This window comes from Bos taurus, chromosome 25, assembly GCF_002263795.3.
Source record: "Bos taurus isolate L1 Dominette 01449 registration number 42190680 breed Hereford chromosome 25, ARS-UCD2.0, whole genome shotgun sequence".
Lineage (NCBI taxonomy): Eukaryota > Metazoa > Chordata > Mammalia > Artiodactyla > Bovidae > Bos > Bos taurus.
In genome coordinates this window covers 22,732,518-22,754,299 of record NC_037352.1, presented here as the reverse complement: position 1 = coordinate 22,754,299, position 21,782 = coordinate 22,732,518, and the positions used below count along the sequence as shown (strand labels likewise).

Here is a 21,782-nt window from a genome sequence, read left to right as displayed (position 1 = left end):
ATTTCCTTTAGGATGGACTGGTTGGATCTCTTTGCAGTCCAAGGGACTCTCAAGAGTCTTCTCCAACACCACTGTTCAAAAGCATCAATTCTTTGGTGCTCAGTTTGCTTTATAGTCCAACTCTCACATCCATACATGACTACTGGAAAAACCATAGCTTTGACTAGATGGACCTCTGCTGGCAAAGTAATGTCTCTGCTTTTTAATGCACTGTCTAGGTTGGTCATAGCTTTTCTTCCAAGGAGTAAGCATCTTTTAATTTCATGGCTGCAGTCACCATCTGCAGTGATTTTGGAGCCTCCCAAAATAAAATCTGTCACTGTTTCCATTGTTTCCCCATCTATTTGACACGAAGTGATGGGACCGGATGCCATGATCTTAGTTTTCTGAATGTTGAGTTTTAAGCCAACTTTTTTACTCTCCTCTTTCCCTTTCATCAAGGGGCTCTTTAGTTCTTCTTCACTTTCTGCCATAAGGATGGTGTCATCTGCAGATCTGAGGTTATTGATATTTCTTCTGGCAATCTTGATTCCAGCTTGTGCTTCATCCAGCCCCACATTTTGGATGATGTACTCTGCATATAAGTTAAATAAGCAGGGTGACAATATACAGCCTTAACACATTCCTTTCCCAATTTAGAACCAGTCTGTTGTTCCATGTCCAGTTCTAACTGTTGCTTCCTGACCTGCATACAGATCTCTCAGAAGGCAGGTAAGGTGGCCTGGTATTCCCATCTCTTTAAGAATTTTCCACAATTTGTTGTAATCCACACAGTCAAAGGCTTTGGCGTAGTTAATAAAGCAGAAATAGATGTTTTTTTGGAACTCTCTTGCTTTTTTGATGATCCAACAGATGTTGGCAATTTGATCTCTGGTTCCTCTGCCTTTTCTAAAACCAGCTTGAACATCTGGAAGTTCACGGTTCACATACTGTTGAAGCCTGGCTTGGAGAATTTTGAGCATTATTTTGCTAGCATGTGAGATGAGTACAATTGTGCAGTAGTTTGAGCATTCTTTGGCATTGCCTTTCTTTGGGATTGGAATGAAAACTGACCTTTTCCAGTCCTGTGGCCACTGCTGAGTTTTCCAAACTTGCTGGCATATTGAGTGCAGCATCACTTTCACAGCATCATCTTTTAGGATTTGAAATAGCTCAACTGGAATTCCATCACCTCTACTAGCTTTGTTTGTAGTGATGCCTCCTAAGCCCCACTTGACTTTGCATTCCAGGATGTCTGGCTCTAGGTGAGTGATCACACCATTGTGCTTATGTGGGTCACAAAGATCTTTTTTGTATAGTTCCTCTGTGTATTCTTGCCACCTCTTCTTAGTATCTTCTGCTTCTGTTAGGTCCATACCATTTCTGTCCTTTATTGTATCCATCTTTGCATGAAATGTTCCCGTGATATCTCTAATTTCCTTGAAGAGATCTCTAGTCTTTCCCATTCTATTGCTTTCCTATATTTCTTTGCACTGATCACTGAGGAAGGCTCTCTTATCTCTTCTTGCTATTCTTTGGAACTCTGCATTCAAATGGGTATATCTTTTCTCCTTTGCCTTTAGCTTCTCTTCTTTTCTCAGCTATTTGTTAGGCCTCCTCAGACAACCATTTTGCCTTTTTGGATTTCTTTTTCTTGGGGATGGTCTTGATCACTGACTCCTGTATAATGTCATGAACCTACGACCATAGTTCTTCAGGCACTCTGTCTATCAGATCTAATCCTTTGAATCTTTTTGTCATTTCCACTGTATAATCATAAGTGGAAGCTAGAAAAAACTCCTGGAAGTCCCCTGGACAACAAGGAGATCAAACCAGTCAATCTTAAGGGAAATCAACCCTGAATATTTATTGGAAGGACTGATGCTGAAGCTGAAACTCCAGTATTTTGGTCATCTGATGCAAACAGCTGACTCATTGGAAAAGTCCCTGATGCTGGGAAAGATTGAGGGAAGAAGAAGAGGGTGTCAGAGGATGAGATGGCTGAATGCCATCACTGTTGCAATGGACATGACGTTGGGCAAACTTCAGGAGATGGTGAGGGACAGAGAGGCCTTGCGTGCTGCAGTCCATGGGATCACAAAGAGGCAGACTCGACTGGGTGACTGAACAACAATAACAACATGCAGAAGTAAAACAGGAATCCAGGGTAAGAGTCCGAGACTTGCGCTCTCTTCATTCTGAGTGGGCTCCAGGCCCTCTGGTATCAGCTTTAGCTAATCTGCTGCTGACGTCCACAAACCCACATGCTCCCAAGAAATCCAGCAACACACCCTTGAGAGTCAAGACCTTCCTTCTGCTAAAAGAATACACACTACTTGCTCAGCATCACTAATTTCATTAGAGAAATGAAAATCAAAACTACAGTGAGGTATCACCTCATGCTGGTCAGAATGGCCCTCATGCAAAAGTCTACAAATAACAAATGCTGGAGGGGTTTGGAACCCTCCTGCACCGTTGGTGGGAACGTAAGTTTCCACTATGGAAAACAGTATGGAGGTTCCTCAGAAAATTAAAAATAGGATTACCATATGATCCAGCAATCCCCCTCCTAGACATATATCTGGACAAAACTACAATTCAAAAAGATACCGGCACTCCTATGGGCAAAGCAGCACTATTCACAAAAGCCAAGATGTGGAAGCAACCTAAGTGTCCACCGACAGAGGAACAGATGAAGAAGATGTGGTGTATATACACAATAAAATACTACTCAGTCATAGAAAAGAGTGAAACAGTGACATCTGCATCAGGACTGATGCAACTAGCGATTATCATACTAAGTGCAGCAAGTCTGAAGAGAAAGGCAAATCCGTATGGCATCACTTATATGTAGAACTTAAAACATAGCACAAATGAACCTATCTATGAAACAAAGACTCACAGACACAGAGGTCAAAGCTGTGGTTGCCAAGGGTGGGGGGCGGGGGCGAAGGAGGAACGGACTGCAAGTCTGGGATTAGCAGACGTAAACAAGTATATACAGAATGGATACTCTACAAGGTCCCACTGTATAGCACAGGGAACTATACTCAATATCCTGGGATAAATCATAATGCAAAAGAATATAACTAAGAACATCAATGTGTGTATAACTGAGTCACTGTGCTGTACAGCAAAAACTAACACAACACTGTTTCTCAACTATACTTCAATTAAAAAATATAAATTTAAGAAAACACGCCATATTCTGCAACTTGTGAACCATGTAATGGTCTCCCCAAAGGAAAAAAGAAGTATAAATACTCTTGGCAATGTATGGCCCTTACTTCTGAACACTCAAATAAGACAGATTCAGATAGTAAAGCTGGAGTGACAAAGCCCATTTTGACATTTGGGCTGGTGGGGCCGTAAATCCTGTGAATAACAACCTAGTTGATGATTTCAGAAGAAAGGTAAGCAAGAACTTCAATACGCTGAGATGACAGCCATCGCCAAGCCGATGCGTCAGAAGATCACTCTTTCACCCTCTACTCCTCCATCACCCAAAGCTCGTCTGTATTTGTGTCTGTCCTTACCCTCTTTCTTCCCCTCTCAGAAGACTGGGGGGTGTTTCTCTTCCCTCAAAGGCGAGTTAACTCAGTCCATGCTCTTCTTCCTCCCTTCCCTGTCCTCCAATGATTTCCCTCATTGTTCATTTTTCATTGTTTGCCGCTGATTCCTCGCCTTCAATTTATTTTTTGAAATAACTTTCCCTTTCCCTTCCCTTCCTTCCAAACCTCTCCTTGAGCCTTTCACCTCAGATATCCTGGAAAGTGTTACCCTCACCCATGGCAGACCAAGTAGGTAGGCCTTTTGCTCCCACTAGCTCTTTATCCATCTGACCAGCATCACTCTGCTAAAACCAAACCTCCACTGCCCTCCTCTGCCTCCCTAGGTACCCACACTCAAGAATCCGGTGCACACCCTTCTGGTCCATTTTAAAAACACTTCCTTGATGTATACACATAATCACAAAATTACAGAATTTGGGGGGAGGAGTTGCTTGTACACATTTGGTATCACATTCTGCATATAACCTGCCATCTAGTTTTTAAAAACTCAACATTAAACTTTGGAGCTCTCTCCAAAGTCATGCATTTTACGTATCATTCATCCGTTCTCCTCCTGATGGACATTTCAGTTGTTTCCAATTTTCTGCTACTAAAACTGAAAGCTGAAGTGAACGTCCTCCTTGTACATACGTGTAGACCTTCTCAGGAGAGACACATCCAAACATGGAACTGCAATATCACATGATACCAGCAATTTTACTAAATTCCAGATTGCTCCTTGCAATGTCACACCAAGATCACTTCTACCCGTGGTGTATGAGCATCCCTTTCCCCCAATATCCGTGCCAACACTTGATACTGTCAGACTTCTACCTTTCCGCCAACCTGGTGGCGGTACAACAGAATTTCATCTGATTACTACTGAAGTTCAATACCATTTTAACACGATACCCAGTTTCCTCTGAGCTGCCTGGTCATCTATCCTTTGCCCATTTTTCCACCAGACTTTTTTTAAAGAAATAGTAGCTATTCTTTTATACCCTGGATGCTAATCCTTTCTTTATATGTTACAATTATATGTTTCTATGCATACAATTATCTTCCCTCAAACTTATGATATTAGGAATCAGTATTTTACAAAAGCAATACAAGCGATTCTCATGGGAAAACAGACTTGGGGAACACTGCTTCTTAAAAAACTTCAGACAACTACTCTAAATAGCAATGAAATGATAAAGATTACAGAGGACAAAATGGTATATGTAATTACACTGCACTTCCAACTGGCCTTATCCCCAGTTAGCATGAAATCACAAATGTAAGAGGTTAAAAAAAAATCTCACTGTGTACTCATGTTACATTTCTTTAACTTCTCTTCCAGGTCAGCTATATCTCGGAGATCTGCTCCAATGATGGCATATCTTGTTGAATCCAACATGTGCCCATCTGTAAATGCAAGAAGAGATGGCAATTTCAACAGAAACTGATCAGGAAGAGATTGTAACTTCAATGGATGTGGCTTTTTCAAAACAAAAGTAAATGTACTGTTTTTCTCCACTATAAAAATGCATGCTCATTATGGGGGGAAAAAAATCAGGAGGTGAAAATTAACTAAAGTCATACCTTTCAAAGATAACTATTAGTGTTTTAATGTATAACATTCTATCCCTCTTTCTATGTGCTTAAATTCATATACACAACACAGACACACCCCCCACCCTTTCTTCCCTGTCAAATACACAACACACACACACACACACCTTGCACAATAAAAGAAAATGGGACCACCCAATACTTGTTCTGAAAGCTTTTCCTTTTTAACAACAGTATCAGGAACAAATGAACTTACTTACAAAACAGGAAGAGACTCACAGGCTTAGAGAATGAACTTACGGTTGCTGGGGGGAAGGATGGGGGAAGGGATAGTTAGGGAGTTTGGGATGGACATATTCACACTGCTATATTTAAAATGGACAACCAATAATCACATACTGTACAGCACGTGGAACTCAGTTCAATGTTACGTGGAAGCCCGGATAGGAGGCGAGTCTGGGGGAGAATGGTTACATGGATATGTATGGCTGAGTCCCTTCACTGTTTACCTGAAACTACCACAACATTGTTAATCAGCTAGATTCCAGTATAAAATAAAACGCGGAAAAAACCACAACAACAACAGTACGAGGGACAACATTCTCTGTCATGATTTCACAGCGCTTCAGCGAGTAGATAAAACAACTTGCTTAGCCAATCACTCAGTATTAGACAGGCAGTATTTCCAAATTTATTTCAGCTGAGGCATTGCAATGAATATCCTTATATACATATTACAAAGGACTTGCTCAGTTATGCTGGTTATGATGAGCAGAATCAGGAGATCAAAGAGGAAGCCTATTTAAATATTGGTACTAATTGCTCTCAAAATGTTTTGTCAATTTGCAAGATATTACATTTAAAATAAAACAGGTGATGTACTACAGTATTTACAGATAAAATAATATTTTGTTGTTCAGTCGCTAAGTTGTGTCTGACTCTGCAAACCCATCTCCCGGATGGAGTTTGCTCAAATTCATTTCTGTTGAATTGGTGAGGCTATCTAACTATCTCATCTTCTGCCACCCTCTTCTCCTTTTGCCTTCAATCCTTCCCAGCATCAGGGTCTTTTCCAATAAGTCAGCTCTCCACATCAGGTGGCCAAAGTATTGGCGCTCCAGCTTTGGCATCAATCCTTCCAATGAATATCCAGGGTTGATTTCCTTGAGGACTGACTAGCTTGATCTCCTTGTCCAAAGGAGATAAGAGTCTTCAAGAGTCTTCTCCAGCACCACAGTTTGAAAGCATCAATTCTTTGGTGCTCAGCTTTCTTTGTGGTCCAACTCTCACATCTGTACATTACTACTGGAAAAACCATAGCTTTCACTATACGGACCTTTACTGGTAAAGTGATGTCTCTGGTAATATGCTGTCTAGGTTTGTCATAGCTTTCCTTCCAAAGAGTAAGTGTCTTTTAACCACCATCTGCAGTGATTTTGGAGCCCAAGAAAATAAAATTTGTCACTGCTTCCACTTTTCCCCCTTCTATTTGTGATGAAGTGATGGGAACAGATGCCATGGTCTTAGTTTTCTGAATGTTGAGTTTTAAGCCAACTTTTTCACTCTCTTCTTTCACCCTCATTAAAAGGCTCTTCAGTTCCTCTTCACTTTCTGCCATTAGAGTGGCATCATCTCCATATTTGAGTCTGTTGATATTTCTCCCAGCAATCTTGATTCCAGTTTGTGATTCATCCAGCCAGGGATCTCACACGATGTACTCTGCATGTAAGTTAAAAAACAAGGTGACGATATACAACCTTGTCATACTTCTTTCTCAATTTTGAACCAGTCTGTTGTTCCACGTAACAACTGTTGCTTCTTGACCCACATACAGGTTTCTCAGGAGGCAGGTAACATAATATTCCCTTTAAGATATTCCAACAGAGGTTGGATGAAATGGTATATATTGTGATTCTCAAGCTTTGGCAGGAATCAGAATCACCCAGAGTTCTTGTTGAAACAACTGATCAGGCTCTACTCCCTGAGTTTCTGATTTATATTTTTTCAAAATGTTACTGTCATTCAGTCACTAAGTTGTATCTGACTCTTAGTGACCCCATGGACTACAGCACGCCAGCCTTCCCTATCCTTCATTATTTCCCAGAATTTGCTCAAATTCATGTCCATTGAGTCGGTAATGCCATCTAACCATCTCATCCTCTGCCACCTTCTTTTCTTCTTGGCTTCAATCCTTCCCACTATCAGTGTCTTTTTGAAAATGGAAATCCATATTTCTAGTAAGTTTCCAGATTGTGTTGATGCTGTTAGTGTGGGGCTAGACTTTTATTTATTTTTTCAATATTTATTTATTTGGCTGCACCTGGTCTTAGCTGCAGAATGTGGGATCTAGGTCCCTGACCAGGGATCAAACCCAGGCCCCCTGCATTGGAAGCATGGGGTCTTAGCCACTGGACCACCAGGGAAGTCCTATGGGAACACACTTTTAGAACCACAGGTAGATGAAATGACACTGGCAATAAAATTAGGCGATGGTACATGGAGATTCATCAATCTAGTCACATTATTTCTGTGTAGCCCTGAAATTCTTTTCAATTTAAACTTTCCATTTTTAAAGATCGATTAGAATGAAAAAAGAAATTAAATTGCTTGATTATTTACTCCAAGCACTGTTTGCTCAACTTCCTCAAAGGTACAAACCATGGAAGGAGCTGGGACATTTTACACCCTGCATCACTGCTGAGAACCCAGAGCAAAAAAGTGTGAGGAAGGAAATGGCATGTGAGCTTGTTTTCCCTTACTGAGCACCCCGCTGAGCTAGTTCAAATACACTTGGCCACATCCCATAAGCTAACAAGAAATACCTTCTAGGAACCTGCTAGATGTCAGGAAACCACTCAAGGACAAAGCCAGGAGATCCAGAGTCAGTCCTGGGCACTGCAACACCCGAGTCCAGAAAAGAATATAAAGGACGTGAAGGCACTTGCTTGCCCTGCTGTGAAAACAAGCAATGACTCTCAAATGCCTGTGTGCCTTCTGACAACATAGATATTAAAATTGAGGTTTTCCATCGCTGACCACAAAAAAAGAGAGGCCCAGAATGTTGAAGCATGTGGCTCCCTCGGACCATGCAATTCACAAAAGACCCATCTTACTAAGAGATGTGGATCTAAAGGTATATGCAAGGCAAAAACTGCACATGGTCATGATTATTCTTAAAAATTGAGCATAAGGCATGGCAGAGTGCAAAGGGCAATGACCTAGAGTGCACCCAGCAGTGACCCAGCTGTATTCCCAGGCAAGCTGGCATACTACCTGGGAAGCCCTAGACACAGTGACCCCAAGGTATCATCAACGATATAATCTGATGCTCTAAATCACACATACGCCACACCTGTCATGATCCTCAGAAGTCAGGGGCTACTCAATCTGTGCAGAAATAGAAAGTCTGTTATCTGCCCTTGAAGAATGCCTGACCCTCATTTCACAAGAAACAGAAAGAAGATACAGGCCCAGGGTAAGTTTCAAGGGAGGTATACTATGCTGGGACTTCCCAGGTGGCACAGTGGTAGAGACTCCACCTGCTAATGCAGGAGACTCAAGAGACTTGGGTTCAATCCCTGCGTCAGGAAGGTCCCCAGGGGAAGGAAATGGCAAATCCACCCCAGTATTCTTGCCTGGAAAATCCCATGGACAGAGGAGCCTGGCAGGCTACCCTCCACGGGGTCACAAAAGAGTCAGACATGACTGAGCGCACATTACTATTCTAGGAAAATGCACCATTTTTAGAAAATCTAACAGTGGCAAGAGACCAAAAAAAAACAACAGAAAAACCTTGGTGCCGTTAGAACGTTTCTGAAAACAGATAAGAAAAAGACCTTCTCATCAAAATGAGATTCAGAATCCTTTCCTTTATTTCTATATTCTACTTCCGAAGAGAAAAATAGAAGGGGACTTCAAAGCATTTGTGTGATATTCACATAAGAACAATTTTCTAAAGGAAGAGCTGGTACCCACCCACTTCTGGAAAGCAACTTAACATTGATTTAGAACCTTAAATTGCTACCAGTAGCTCTCCCTGTGCAGAGAAGGCAATGGCACCCCACTCCAGTACTCTTGCCTGGAGAACCCCAGGGATGGAAGAGCCTGGTGGGCTGCAGTCCATGGGGTCACTAAGAGTCGGATATGACTGAGTGTCTTCACTTTCACTTTTCACTTTCATGCATTGGAGCAGGAAATGGCAACCCACTCCAGTGTTCTTGCCTGGAGAATCCCAGGGACGGGGGAGCCTTGTGGGCTGTCCGTCTATGGGGTCGCACAGAGTGGGACACGACTGAAGCGACTCAGCAGCAGCAGCAGCTCTCTCTGTCATCAATCATTAGAGGACTGACTTCTAAGAGGATTTAAGAGGGAGAAGTCCTGAAGACATAACACCATGACATGGTTTTTTTAAAAAATTAAGAACAAATTAATACCAGGCCAGAATGGCAAGACAAGTATAAAAATCCTATTCCTCAGGTTTGATCATTTCATTCAAGCAGCAGCTCTCAACTTTGTCCCTAGGGAACACTGGGTGGTGTCTGGAGACATTTCCGGTTGTCACAACTGGGGGATGTTCAAGGCATCTAGTAGGTAGAGGTCAGGGACAATGCTAAAACATTATACATTGTGTGGGGCAGCCCCCCAACAGGGGATTATCCAGCCCCAGATGTTAGCAGGACTGAGGTTGAGAAACCCTGTGCTAGACTTACACACAAAAATTCAAAGATCATTAGTTGATGTTGAAATTTTTAAAAAAACCCTTGAATAGTTCTAATTATTCTCAGATAGGGGAAACTTAACATGCTGTAGCTTGGGAACAGGATATGGTTCCCAAGATGAAAATTCTCTAGAGTGCATCAGCAGAGGAACGGGCTTCGGAGTCAAAACAACCCTAAGAGCAAAGCTATTCTGCCAGTTCCCAGTCACATGATATACCACTCACGCATTTTTAAACATAAAATTCAAACAATGGCAACCTCATGTGGCTATATCGAACATTAAGGGCAATGTAAAAGTGTGAGCTCCAGGACTTCCCTGGTGGTTCAGTGGTTAAGAATCCACCTGCCAGTGCAGGGGACATGGGTTCAATCCCTGGACTGGGAAATAAGATCCCACATGGCACAGGGCAACTAAATCTGTGTGCCACAACCATGGAAGCCCGTGCTCTAGAGCCCATACGCTGCAACAAGAGAATCCACTGCAGTGAACACCCCAATGAGAGCAGCCCCCACTTGCTGCAATGAGGGAAAGCCTACACAGAACAACAAAGAGTCCATGCACCACAACGAAGACCCAGTGCAACCAAAAATAATAATTATTATTATTTAAGTGCAAGCTCCATGGTTTCCAACTGTGTACCCTGAGGTGCCCTGGGACAGCACAACCAACTTGGCAGAGCAGGATGTTTTAATAAATTTTTGAGGGAAACACAGAGACCCTCAACATGGATCAGACACAAGCAAACCACCAGTCAAAGCAGTCACAGTGTCCACTTGTGACCTCTGTGCACTCACTTTTAATGACACCCTATCTCTGCATAGCTGACCTCTCAAGATACGACTGTGATTAAAACAAACAAGCAAACAAACGCCACTACTGCTCAAACATCGCTTGCAATATTGCAAGAGGAACAGATGGTGGTGTCCCACCTGCTCCCAGGCAAGGTCATGACGTGCCTGACAGGAGCACGTATCCCATTGGAAGTAACTGTGGTTATTTAAGAAGGAAATTAAAAGAGCATTTGTTCTTAAACTGTATGCGTCTTTTTTTTCAAATGATCAAGAAGCTGTTAGAGTATAAATGCTTACAATGCTTGAGGCTAAACTTATTAATAAACAGAATTGTTGATATGTTTTGTAACCTAGGGTCACTGAAAAGTTTACTGAGGCGCTTAGGGCGCTGTGATCCAAGGAAAGTAGGGACTCCTTGTCTGACCCAATGCCTGGGATGTCATGGAGGTCTTCTGTGAAGACCAGACACAGATGATTAAATCCAGGTAGGTGCTGAGAAGCTCCACCCAGATGAAAACTGTTAGTTGCTCAGTCGTGTCCAACTCTTTGCAACCCTATGGACTGTAGCCTGCCAGGCTCCTCCATCCAAGAATACTAGAGTGGGTAGCCATTCCCTTCTCCAAGGGATCTTCCCGACCCAGGGATCAAACCCAGATCTCCCGCATTGCAGATGGATTCTTTACCATCTGAGCCACCAGGGAAGTCCCCAACCCAGATTAACCCAACCCAAACTGGCAAGCTGCAGGATGGTGAGCTAAACAGACAGTTGTTATTTTAAGCCATGTGCTTTCCAGGGGTTTGTTTCAGAGCAAAAGCTCACACAGGTTTTAATTATCTGCCTCATTAAGCTCATGCCTACAAAAGGATAGGCTTCCCTGGTGGCTCAGAGGTTAAAGCGTCTGCCTGCAATGCAGGAGACATGGGTTTGATCCCTGGGTCAGGAAGATCCCCTGGAGAAGGAAATGGCAACCCACTTCAGTATTCTGGCCTGGAGAATCCCATGGACGGAGGAGCCTGGTGGGCTACAGTCCATGGGGTCGCAAAGAGTCGGACACAACTGACTTCACTTTCACTTTCTTTCTACAAAAGGCATAAAGAAATGTAAGATTTACATGATGCAACAGTGTAAACACACACACAGAATCCACAGTGCATACGAGTCATGATCTCTTCCATCACCTCCAAGTCAGCATTTCAAGAGAGATGGGTTCCTCTGTGCTGTTAAGCTGGAGTGAAGCCCATCAATCTCATTCATTGTATGTCTTCAAGGACAGATGCATTATTAGGACTGCACGCCATTTTTAGGTCTACAGATTTTCGAGAACACTTCAGTTTAGAAAAGGTAGGGTGGGTGGGGCATGTTGTAAAATGGATTCAGCCTCAAGTGGATTTCTGGACCACACAGAAGTTTTGCTGGTCTGTCTGTCCATCAGTCCACCTGGTAATACTTAGTGAGCTCTCACTATGTCCAGGGCACTGAGTTTTGGGAATAAGTGGGTGAACAGGGAGATACTGTCCTGCCCGCATGGGCCCTGTGATCCAGCAGGGAAGATGAACACTGGGCAAGTGTGGAGAGCACTACAAAGATGGGGGCGGTCTTGTGGGAACAGGATCCCACTTCCCTTAGAACAGAGTCCTGACTTCTTGACCTGGCCTGCAAGATCCTAGGCGATGCAGTCCCTGATGGCTTCATCACACCGCCTCACTGCCAGGTTCAGTCACGCTGGGCTTTCAGCATCCTTGCACGCTCCTCCTTTGCCTCCACTTGCCTTGATTGAGAAAACCTTCTCTGTAGAGTTTCTCCTTCTTAGGGTTCAGTTGAAATGCCTGGTATTTGGAAATGCTTTGATTGGGCTGCCCTTTTTACTTTATATTCATCCAGTTCCACACAGGAGTTGAGATGGATTACAAAAACATAAATGTTCGTTCATTCAAGCCTTCAGGTACATGTTTATTCCATTAACAATCTGTGTCCCAGGCACTGTTTTCAGTGCTGGGGATATAGTGATGAATGAGACAGGAAGGGTCCCTGCTCTCATGAGGCTTATCCCCTCAGAGAGGGAGACAGTGAGTCATAGACCAAATGAAGAATCAAGGTAACATCAGAGTATTAACTGCTATGAAGAAAAGAGGATGGTAAATCTAGATAGTGTACTAAAAAGGAGAAACATCACTTTGCCAACAAAGGTCCATATAGTCAAAGCTATGGTTTTGTAAGGAGATCAAACCAGTCAATCCTCAAGGAAATCAGGCCTGAATATTCACTGGAAAGACTGATGCTGAAGCTGAAGCTCCAATGCTTTAGCCACCTGATGTGAAGAGATGACTCACTGGAAAAGACCCTGATGCTGGGAAAGATTGAGGGCAGGAGGAGAAGGGGGTGACAAAGGATGAGACAGTTAGATGGCATCACTGACTCAATGGACATAAATTTGAGCAAACTCCAAGAGATAATGGAGGACTGAGGAGCCTGGTGTGCTGCAGTTCATGGGGCCGTGAAAGTTGGGTCACAACTGAGCAACTGAACAAGAGAAGAGCATGACGTGGCAGCTGAAATGAGACATGTGTGACCACATGGAGCCCATCAAGCAAAATTAGAGCGAAAGAGTTCCAGACCAAGGGAAGAGGAAAAAGTTTGAAGATGAGAGAGAGCTTGGCAAAGTCAGAGGATAGCAGGAGGGCAGTGTGATGAGATCCTAGTTACTGTGTTCGAAAATAAAATGAGGAGGCATCCATTTGACTGATTAACCATGTGGATTTCGGCTCTGGGAAGATTTAATCAGAAAAGTCATAGAACCTGACTTACTTTTTAAGAACTCTTCCTGATTTACTTTTCATTGTGTATCCATTTATATACTTTTAATTTACTACCCTATGAATACTTCAGCTTAAGAAAACATCTATCATTAATTCTAAGATGCATATTTTTTTAACATTTTAACATGTCTGAAATCAGGATGCATCTAACAGCTGTTAATGTATCTGTTTAATTTGCCAACACTCTTTCTTATTGATAAACAGTGGCGATTCTTAAAATGACAGACCCACAAGTTTGAAGGAAAAGGATAATTTTTAAATTTTTGTCACTTTTATTATCACCTATCACTTTTCTCAGATTTTCATTTGCATTTTAATTTTTATTTATTTTTTATTCAATTTCTCTTTTCTCAATACAATGGCAACATCAACAACTATAAAAGACTAGAAAGACAACAACTATAAAGACTGGAAAATTTACCCACATTAAGACACAGAGTTAAAAAAACAAACAAAAATAAGAAAAAAAATCTGCAATTAAAAAAAAAACTGACAAAAGGCATTTATCAAAGAACTATCTTTATAAGGGTTCCTATAAACTGAAAAAAAAAAGGGAAACATTGCAACTGAAGAAAAAATTGGGCAAAGGAAATTTACAAAGAAATTCCCAAAGGCTAATGACATGAAAGATAACTCACTAGCACTCAAAGTTATATAAAATTTTAAAATAGGACATCAGTTCAGCTAATCAGACTGGCAAATTTCTACCAATATTTTAAAATATTTAATATGTGAAAATATCCAGTGTTAGTGAAGATTTAGAGAAAGAGTATCCTCATCTACTCTTAGTGAACACATAAATTAATAAAAAGAATTTTGAAGATCATCCTGGTAGTAGCTATTAAAATTCACAATGCACAATCCTTCAACCTAGCAATTCCTGCAAATACGCACATATACATATGTCTTCTACAGCACTGTTGAATATAGAAACATAAAAAGGCAGCAATCTAAATGACCATCAGTGAAAGCGAAAGTCGCTCAGTCGTGTCGAACTCTTTGTGACCCCATGGACTACACAGTCCATGGAATTCTCCAGGCCAGAATACTGGAGTGGGTAGCCTTTCCCTTCTCCAGGGGAGCTTCCCAACCCAGGGATCAAACCCAAGTCTCCCGCATTGCAGGTGGGTTCTTTACCAGCTGAACAACCACAGGGAAGCCCAAGAATACTGCAGTGGGTAGCCCATCCCTTCTCCAGCGGATCTTTCCAACCCAGGAATCGAACCTGGGTCTCCCACATTGCAGGCAGACTCTTTACCAACTGAGCTATCAGGGACCATCAGTAGGGACTAGATTAAATAAAATGGAATTTCCGTGCAGAGGAAATGGCTATAAAGCCACTAAAAATAAGGAAGGATTGTATACACTGACATGAAAAGACAGTCATGATTTAGCAGGACATGAAAAGAGCAAGTCACAAAACAGTACGTATAAATTATTCTATTAAAATTACATATAAACCTATATTCATATATAGAAGTATAGATCATTCATTCAACAAATACATGTTAAACTACAACAGATATTTATTCAATGTGTTTAGACATTCATTCAACAAAAATTTACTGAATCTTTTATGTCTATAGGAGAAAATACTAAGAACACTGGTTATCTTGGATAAGGGGAAGGATTATGGAAGGTCCTCCCTCCTTCGAATGTTTTCACACTGATGGATCAAAGTTCCAGCAAAGTACTAGACAGTTCACTACAGATAACTGTTCTGACTCAAATATTAACCAAACATACAGAAAATTATGATAGGCAAAGTGTGGAGAAAGCAAATCGGCCAGCAAATGACAGAGCTTGAACAGTTTCTACTTATAATCTGTATAAGGGAAACAGAGGTCAGGGGAGATATTATTTTCTGTGGAAACTTTCTTAGTAATGTGATCACTAGTAGGTGTCTAAAGCACTGTGGTTGTGTGACAGAGGAGGCGTACCTAGTTATCCGACATTTGTTGTACTATCTACGTCACCCATCCGAGAAGGCCACCCTCTCTAAGCACATTTTCTGACCTGAATTTTTAATAAGGCCCTTGAACGTCTCTATCAGATACAGGTTGAGAATGATGGAACATTCTGGAAGAGTTTTACTATAATTTGAGAGGCTTTAGAAATGAGGAAAGTGTTGTTTGCAAGCATTCATACTTAAAACCTAGGGAGAGCGACTTCCCTGGTGGCCCAGTGGCTAAGACTCCACACTCCTAATATAAGGGGTCCAGGTTTAAACCCTCTTCAGGGAACTAGATCCCACATCCCACAACTAAAAAGATCCTGCATGCCGCAGAAAGATGGAACATCCTGAGTACTGCAACTAAGACCTGGTGTAGCCAAATATACAAATTTAAAAAAAAATTTGAGGGGAAAAATGAAGGCAGGGGCCAAGCAGGTGACATAAACCAGGAAGCATATCTGGTGTGAGACAAGAGCGGGTGGTGGGGTCAGAGCTGGGGAGGACACGACCTGTCTAACCAAGGCAGTTGCTGCCAGTGACCACCATGCAGGAGTCAGGGTCTGATGTTTTCCAAGATCTGATATTTCCAAGCAAAACTGGAAATCAAGACTTTCATGAAAAATCTATTTTTGAAATGCTAACAACTAATTTCTCATTATAAAAAGATTTAGGATTGGGGACCTATGGACATCTAAAATGAGTCATACCAAGTGAGTGAAAGTTGCTCAGTCGTGTCTGACTCTTTGCAACCCCATGAACTATACATACAGTCCATGGAATTCTCCAGGCCAGAATACTGGAGTGGGTAGCCATTCCCTTCTCCAGGGGATCTTCCCAATCCAGGAATCAAACCGGGGTCTCCTGCATTGCAGGCGGATTCTTTACCAACTGAGCTATCAAGGAAGCCCAAGTCATACCAAAAATCATTTTAAATTTCTTCCTGGTAACAGTGGTGGAAGACAACATTATAGCAACAGAAGGATAGATGCGAGCATGTGCACACATGTGCACACACACTAACTCACACACACACACTAACTCACACTCGATCTTTAAAAAGAAAAGGGGGAAAAAAGAGCTGACATGGTCCTACAGCCCAGGTTGTATGACTCAAGTTATGGATACTTGCCCATTTGAAGTGTGTCCTCTGAATGCAAGTCTAAAATGGGTTTTGATAGGAGAGGTTTCAGTCTGCAGAAGATGGGAAAAAGAAAGATGAGGCAAGTAGCTCATTTACCACTAAAACACAGACACGCATACTGACACAGCAAACAAGATATTGGGTTGGCTAAGAAGTTTGCTCGGGTTTTTCCAGCAGATGTCATGGAAATATCCAACAGACTCCTTGGCCAATCCAATATCACTAGTGTTCAAAGGAAGGACCATGCCAAACGGTCATCTGTTTAATCACACTTGACCTTAGACACATATAATAAAAGTCTACAGGATATGAGCGTCAGTCAGGTTAGGTCAGCTAAGCTGAGAATCTGCTATCAAATCACAAACAGATCACAACACACTTACTTAGAAACAGCTACAGACAGGCAAGCAAGAATCATTCAAATGTTCCAGTATTTTTCAAGTCGTTCAAATGTCTTGCCTCTTCTCAAACAGAACTTTTTAAGACAGCTTATTATTCCTCACAGACAAACTAAAAATATTGACTCTTACTGAGACCTAAAGTTTAGTAACATTTATGTGATAACTCCCTCAATCAAGAATCTGCAAAACACTAGGGAATTCCCTGGTAGTCCAGTGGTTAGGACTCTGTGCTTCCACTGCCAGGGGCCTGGGTTTGATCCCTGTTCAGGCAACTAAGATCCCACAGGCCATGGTATGGCCAAAAAAAAAAAAAAGAATATGCGAAAAATCAGAAATCAGAGAACCAAGTTCAATATCCCAACAACCATACACAAATGTCAATGCTTTTTAACCCCAGAAAACCACCCTGGGCCTTGAGCCTACCTGCCCTGATTTCACTCAAGAGTTCCAACAAGTTTAGTCACACTTTGTATTTAGTCACACTTCGTAGTGTTCCCAGAGCATCAGAATTACAGTACAGCACCTTCAAAGCATATTTAATGTAGATATAATTTTATATGTAGAAAGGGTAAAAAAACTTATTTTCATGTGTGTGTGCACACAGTCATGTCTGACTCTTTGTGACCCCTTGGACTGTAACCCTCCAGTCTCCTCTGTCCATGTTATTTTCCAGTCAAGAATACTGGAGCGGGTTGCAATTTCCTCCTCCAGAGGATCTTTCCGACTGAGGGATCAAACTCGTGTCTCTTGCGTCTCCTGCAGTGGCAAAAGATACAAGGATAAACTAAAAAAATAAAGTTTGAAAATGACCTCCAATTCTCTCTGGATGTCTAAAGAATCAGACATCTCTAAAGGATAAGCAGAAACTTTTGTGCTTATCAAAAATTTGGTTAAATGTTAAGAATTGGGATTTTATTTATATGACCACTATAAAAAGGAGAGTGGACCCGTAGGTTATAACTGTTGGAAAACCTTAACCTTGGTCTTGAAGTCAGGGTTTAAATTTCAGTTCCACGCCTTTCTGGGTGACTTTAGGCAAATTAACTAAACTTCTCTGAGCCTCAGTTTTCTCATCCTGTAGAAAGGGGTCAATGATACCACTTAATTTACAAGTAGGCTCTGAGGACTGAGGAGGACCATCCAAGTGAAGCATTTAACATGAGGGTAGGCAAAGAAAAACTCTTGGCAAAGATTAGCAAACTCACCACTTACAACTTGGCAAATTCCTTGAAAACTGAACTCAGAATGGCCCCTGTTACATCTCTTATATAGTAACTGTAACTTCAGCCTCCCATTCATTCATTCAAAAAATTCTGAATGGACTTCCCTGATGGTCCAGTGGTTGAGAATTCATCTGACAATGCAGGGGACGTGGGTTCGATCCCTGGTCCAGGAAGATTCCACTAAGCCCGAGTGCCACAACCACTGAAGTCTGACTGCCCAAGAGCCTGTGCGCCGCAACAAGAGAAGCCACCAGAATGAGAAGCCCTCAGAACACTAGAGAGTAGCCCCTGCTTGCCACAACCAGAGAAAGCCTACACAGCAACCAAGACTCAGCACACAAATATATATATATATGCTGTTGCTTTTTTAAAAAAAAGAATTTTACTACATATCTATTCTGGGGCCAGGCATCTTTCTATATCGTAGGGATAAAGAAGTAAGCAAAATACACACCAAAATTCAGATTAATATACAACACTGCTAATCAACTATCCAAAAATTTTTTTAAATTCAGATTACTAATCTACTGTAAGTCACTTTTTTGTTAATGTTCAGGGGAATTACAAAAACAGAGAGAAGAGCCACAAAGGACGGTGTATTTCCTGTTGACTGCACAATACATTGGAATGAGGGTCCTGGGGCAAGAAAGAGAGTAGGGAGGGGATGAAACATGAGGTTTCCCACATCCAGACCCGCGGTCTCCCAGGAGCTGGTTCTGAAGCCCACCAGGCTCTTGCTTCTGGCCAAAGCCACACTTACTTGATGCTGTGCAGCTTTCTCGTGACTATCATCGGAAAGTCAATTTCGAAATATTTTCTTGGTAGAAGATCCTCATCCTGAGAAAAAAAAAAACAGAGAGTAATCCTTATACAAGGTTTCCCTGGTGGCTCAGTGGTAAAGAGCCTGCCTGCTAATGCAGGAGACACAGATTTGATCCCTGGGTCAGGAAGATCCCCTGGAGAAGGAAACAGCAACCCACTCCTGTATTCTTGCCTGGGAAATCCCATGGACAGAAGAGCCTGGTGGGCTACAGTCCATAGGACACGACTTCATGACTGAGCACACCTGCAATTTTTATATAATTATTACTCATACATTCACAGATCACTTTCACGTACCAAGTCCTAGGGGCCCAAAGAACAATGGCGGTGCTTCAGGATTTAAAATCAGGGTACTGAGGACTTTCCTGGCAGTCCAGTGATTAAGACTCACACTTCTACTGCTGGGAGCAAGGGTTTGGTCCCTGTTGGGAGAACGAAGATCCCACATGCCTCAAAGAGTGGTCAAAATACAAAATAAATTAAAATCAGGGGAATGATATAGTCAGAAATGGTCTCTCCAATTTACTTGGTCTCAGCATCAAGAACGGATGGAGGGGAAAAGGAGATTATTGTAGTCGTCCAAGAGAGAAGTGACGGGGAGTCTGAACCAGGAGAATGGTCACAGGGATGTTAAGAGGTGGTCTGGAAGGAGGACAGGAGAAGTATTTCTCAAAAACGCAGCTTGACACCTATTAGAGAGGGTCAAGAAACCAATGTGGTGGGTTGTAACCAGCAGACTGGGGGTGAAATAAAATAAAGTAATATACATCAGAAAATTTCACATGGAATTAGGGTCAGCATTTTTCTGTGATATATAGTGGGGTGGGGTGGGGTGGTAAACAGCAGGTACGCTGGAGCCCGGACATGGGCGAAAGGTTCCAATCCGCACTCCACCACTTGTTTGCTGTAAGGCCTTGGGACAGCCACTAAAATCCCTGGGCCAATGTTTCCTTATTTGAAAAGTAGGGAAAATGATTAACACCTCATAGAGTTGTGAGGATTAAAGAAGAAATGCATGAGTAACACTCGGAATGGGGCCTGCCCTTAGTAAGCATCATGGGTGTCCTTATATCTTGTGTGTACAGACATATGTACATAGATTTAGGTCCTGGCTAGGAGTGTACAGTTCTTTTTTTTTTTTTTACTGTGACTACAATTTTAAAAAGTGTGAAATACACACACACAGCCCTGCTTCCCTCTTTTCCTTTTTCTAGCTTAGTCAGTGGTTATACCCCATCCAGTCAACCTACTGGTTGTGCTAGAATTCTCTCCAGCTTCTCCTCCCCGTCCAATCAATAACTTAGCCCCAAATGTATGCAAATAGGTTTCCCTAGTGGCTCAGAGGTAAAGAAACCGCCTGCAATTCTAGAGGCACAGGAGATTCAGGTCAATCCCTAGGCCAGGAAGATCCCTTGAGGAAATGGCAACCCAATCCAGTATTCTTGCCTGGAAAATCCCATGAACAGAGGAGCCTGGTGTGCTACAGTTCATGGGGTCGGACAAGACTAAGCGACTGAACACACACACGTATACAAATCTATGCAAATATGAGATCACTATGTAATAATACTATGAAACTAACATAATATTATGTCAAATTATATGATATCACTTATATATGGAATCTAAAAAAAAATGATACAAATGAACTTATCTACAAAACAGAAACAGACCCACAGACACAGAAAACAAACTTATTGTTATCAAAGGGGAAAGAAGGGAGGGATAAATTGGGAATTATATATATATACACACACACACATATATATATACACACACACTGCTGTGTGTTTAGTTACTCAGGCAAATCTGACTCTTTTCGACCCTCTGGACCACAACCCACCAGGCTCCTCTGTCCATGGGATTCTCCAGTCAAGAATACTGCAGTGGGTTGCCATGCCCTCCTCAAGGGGATCTTCCCGACCCAGAAATCAAACCAGGGTCTCTTGCATTGCAAGTGGATTCTCTACCAGCTGAGCTATCAGGGAAGCCCACATATACACACTACTATATAGAAAATAACAAACAAGGACCTACTGTATAGCAGACTATACTAAATATTTCATTATAAGCTCTAAGGGAAAAGACATATATGTATAACTGAATCACTCTGCTGTAACACACTGTAATTCAACTGTACTTCTCAGATCCATCTTCAGCTGTGAAGACAAAACACCACCCCCATTTGCCTGTAGCAGCTCGTCATACCCTAAGACTTAGCAAGAAACAAGGCGCCCCACAACCTGGCCAACATACCCAGAAAGGGGCTGATATCCAGAGCCTGGTGGGGGCTTCTTTGGTGTAGAATAGGACAAACAAAAAGGTGGGGTAAGGATGATACCCTTGTTTCTGACTTGAGCGATCCGGCAGGTAAGAGTACCATTTATGAAGACAGTAATGAGAGATGGCCCCTTCATGGATCACCGCCTTGTTGTGGGCGAAGGGGTTTATGAAACTCAGTAAAGTTATGAGCCATGCCATGCAGGGTCACCCAAGACGAACAGGTCAAAGTGAAGAGTTCAGACAAAACACGATCCACTGGAAGAGAGAATGGCAAACCACTCCAGTATTCTTGCTGCAAGAACCCCATGAACAATATGAAAAGGCAAAAAGATGTGACACCGGAAGATGAGCCCCCGCCCCCCGGGTCGGAAGCTGTCCAATATACTACTGGAGAAGAGTGGAGCAAACCGGAGACAGTGAAGAACAGGGGAGCCTGGCGTGGGGCAGTGCAAGGGGTCAGAAAGAGTCGGACGCGACTTAGCAACTGAACAGCAGCAGCAAGTGAGAGACGGAGGACAGGTAGGAAGTGGGAGCAGACCTGCCCAAG

General features: G+C 42.3%; 1 protein-coding gene across 2 annotated transcripts in view; it reads right to left on the bottom strand.

The window, feature by feature from the left end:
* The window catches only part of LCMT1 (leucine carboxyl methyltransferase 1), a 69,524-nt gene that overhangs the window by 12,250 nt on the left and 35,492 nt on the right, over window positions 1-21,782 (bottom strand). The window contains 3 exon segments of one of the 2 annotated variants that reach the window (NM_001076488.1): window positions 4,835-4,937; window positions 16,495-16,556; window positions 18,891-18,967. In NM_001076488.1, coding sequence (NP_001069956.1) covers window positions 4,835-4,937; window positions 16,495-16,556; window positions 18,891-18,967 — 242 coding nt within the window. 2 annotated transcript variants of the gene reach the window in all.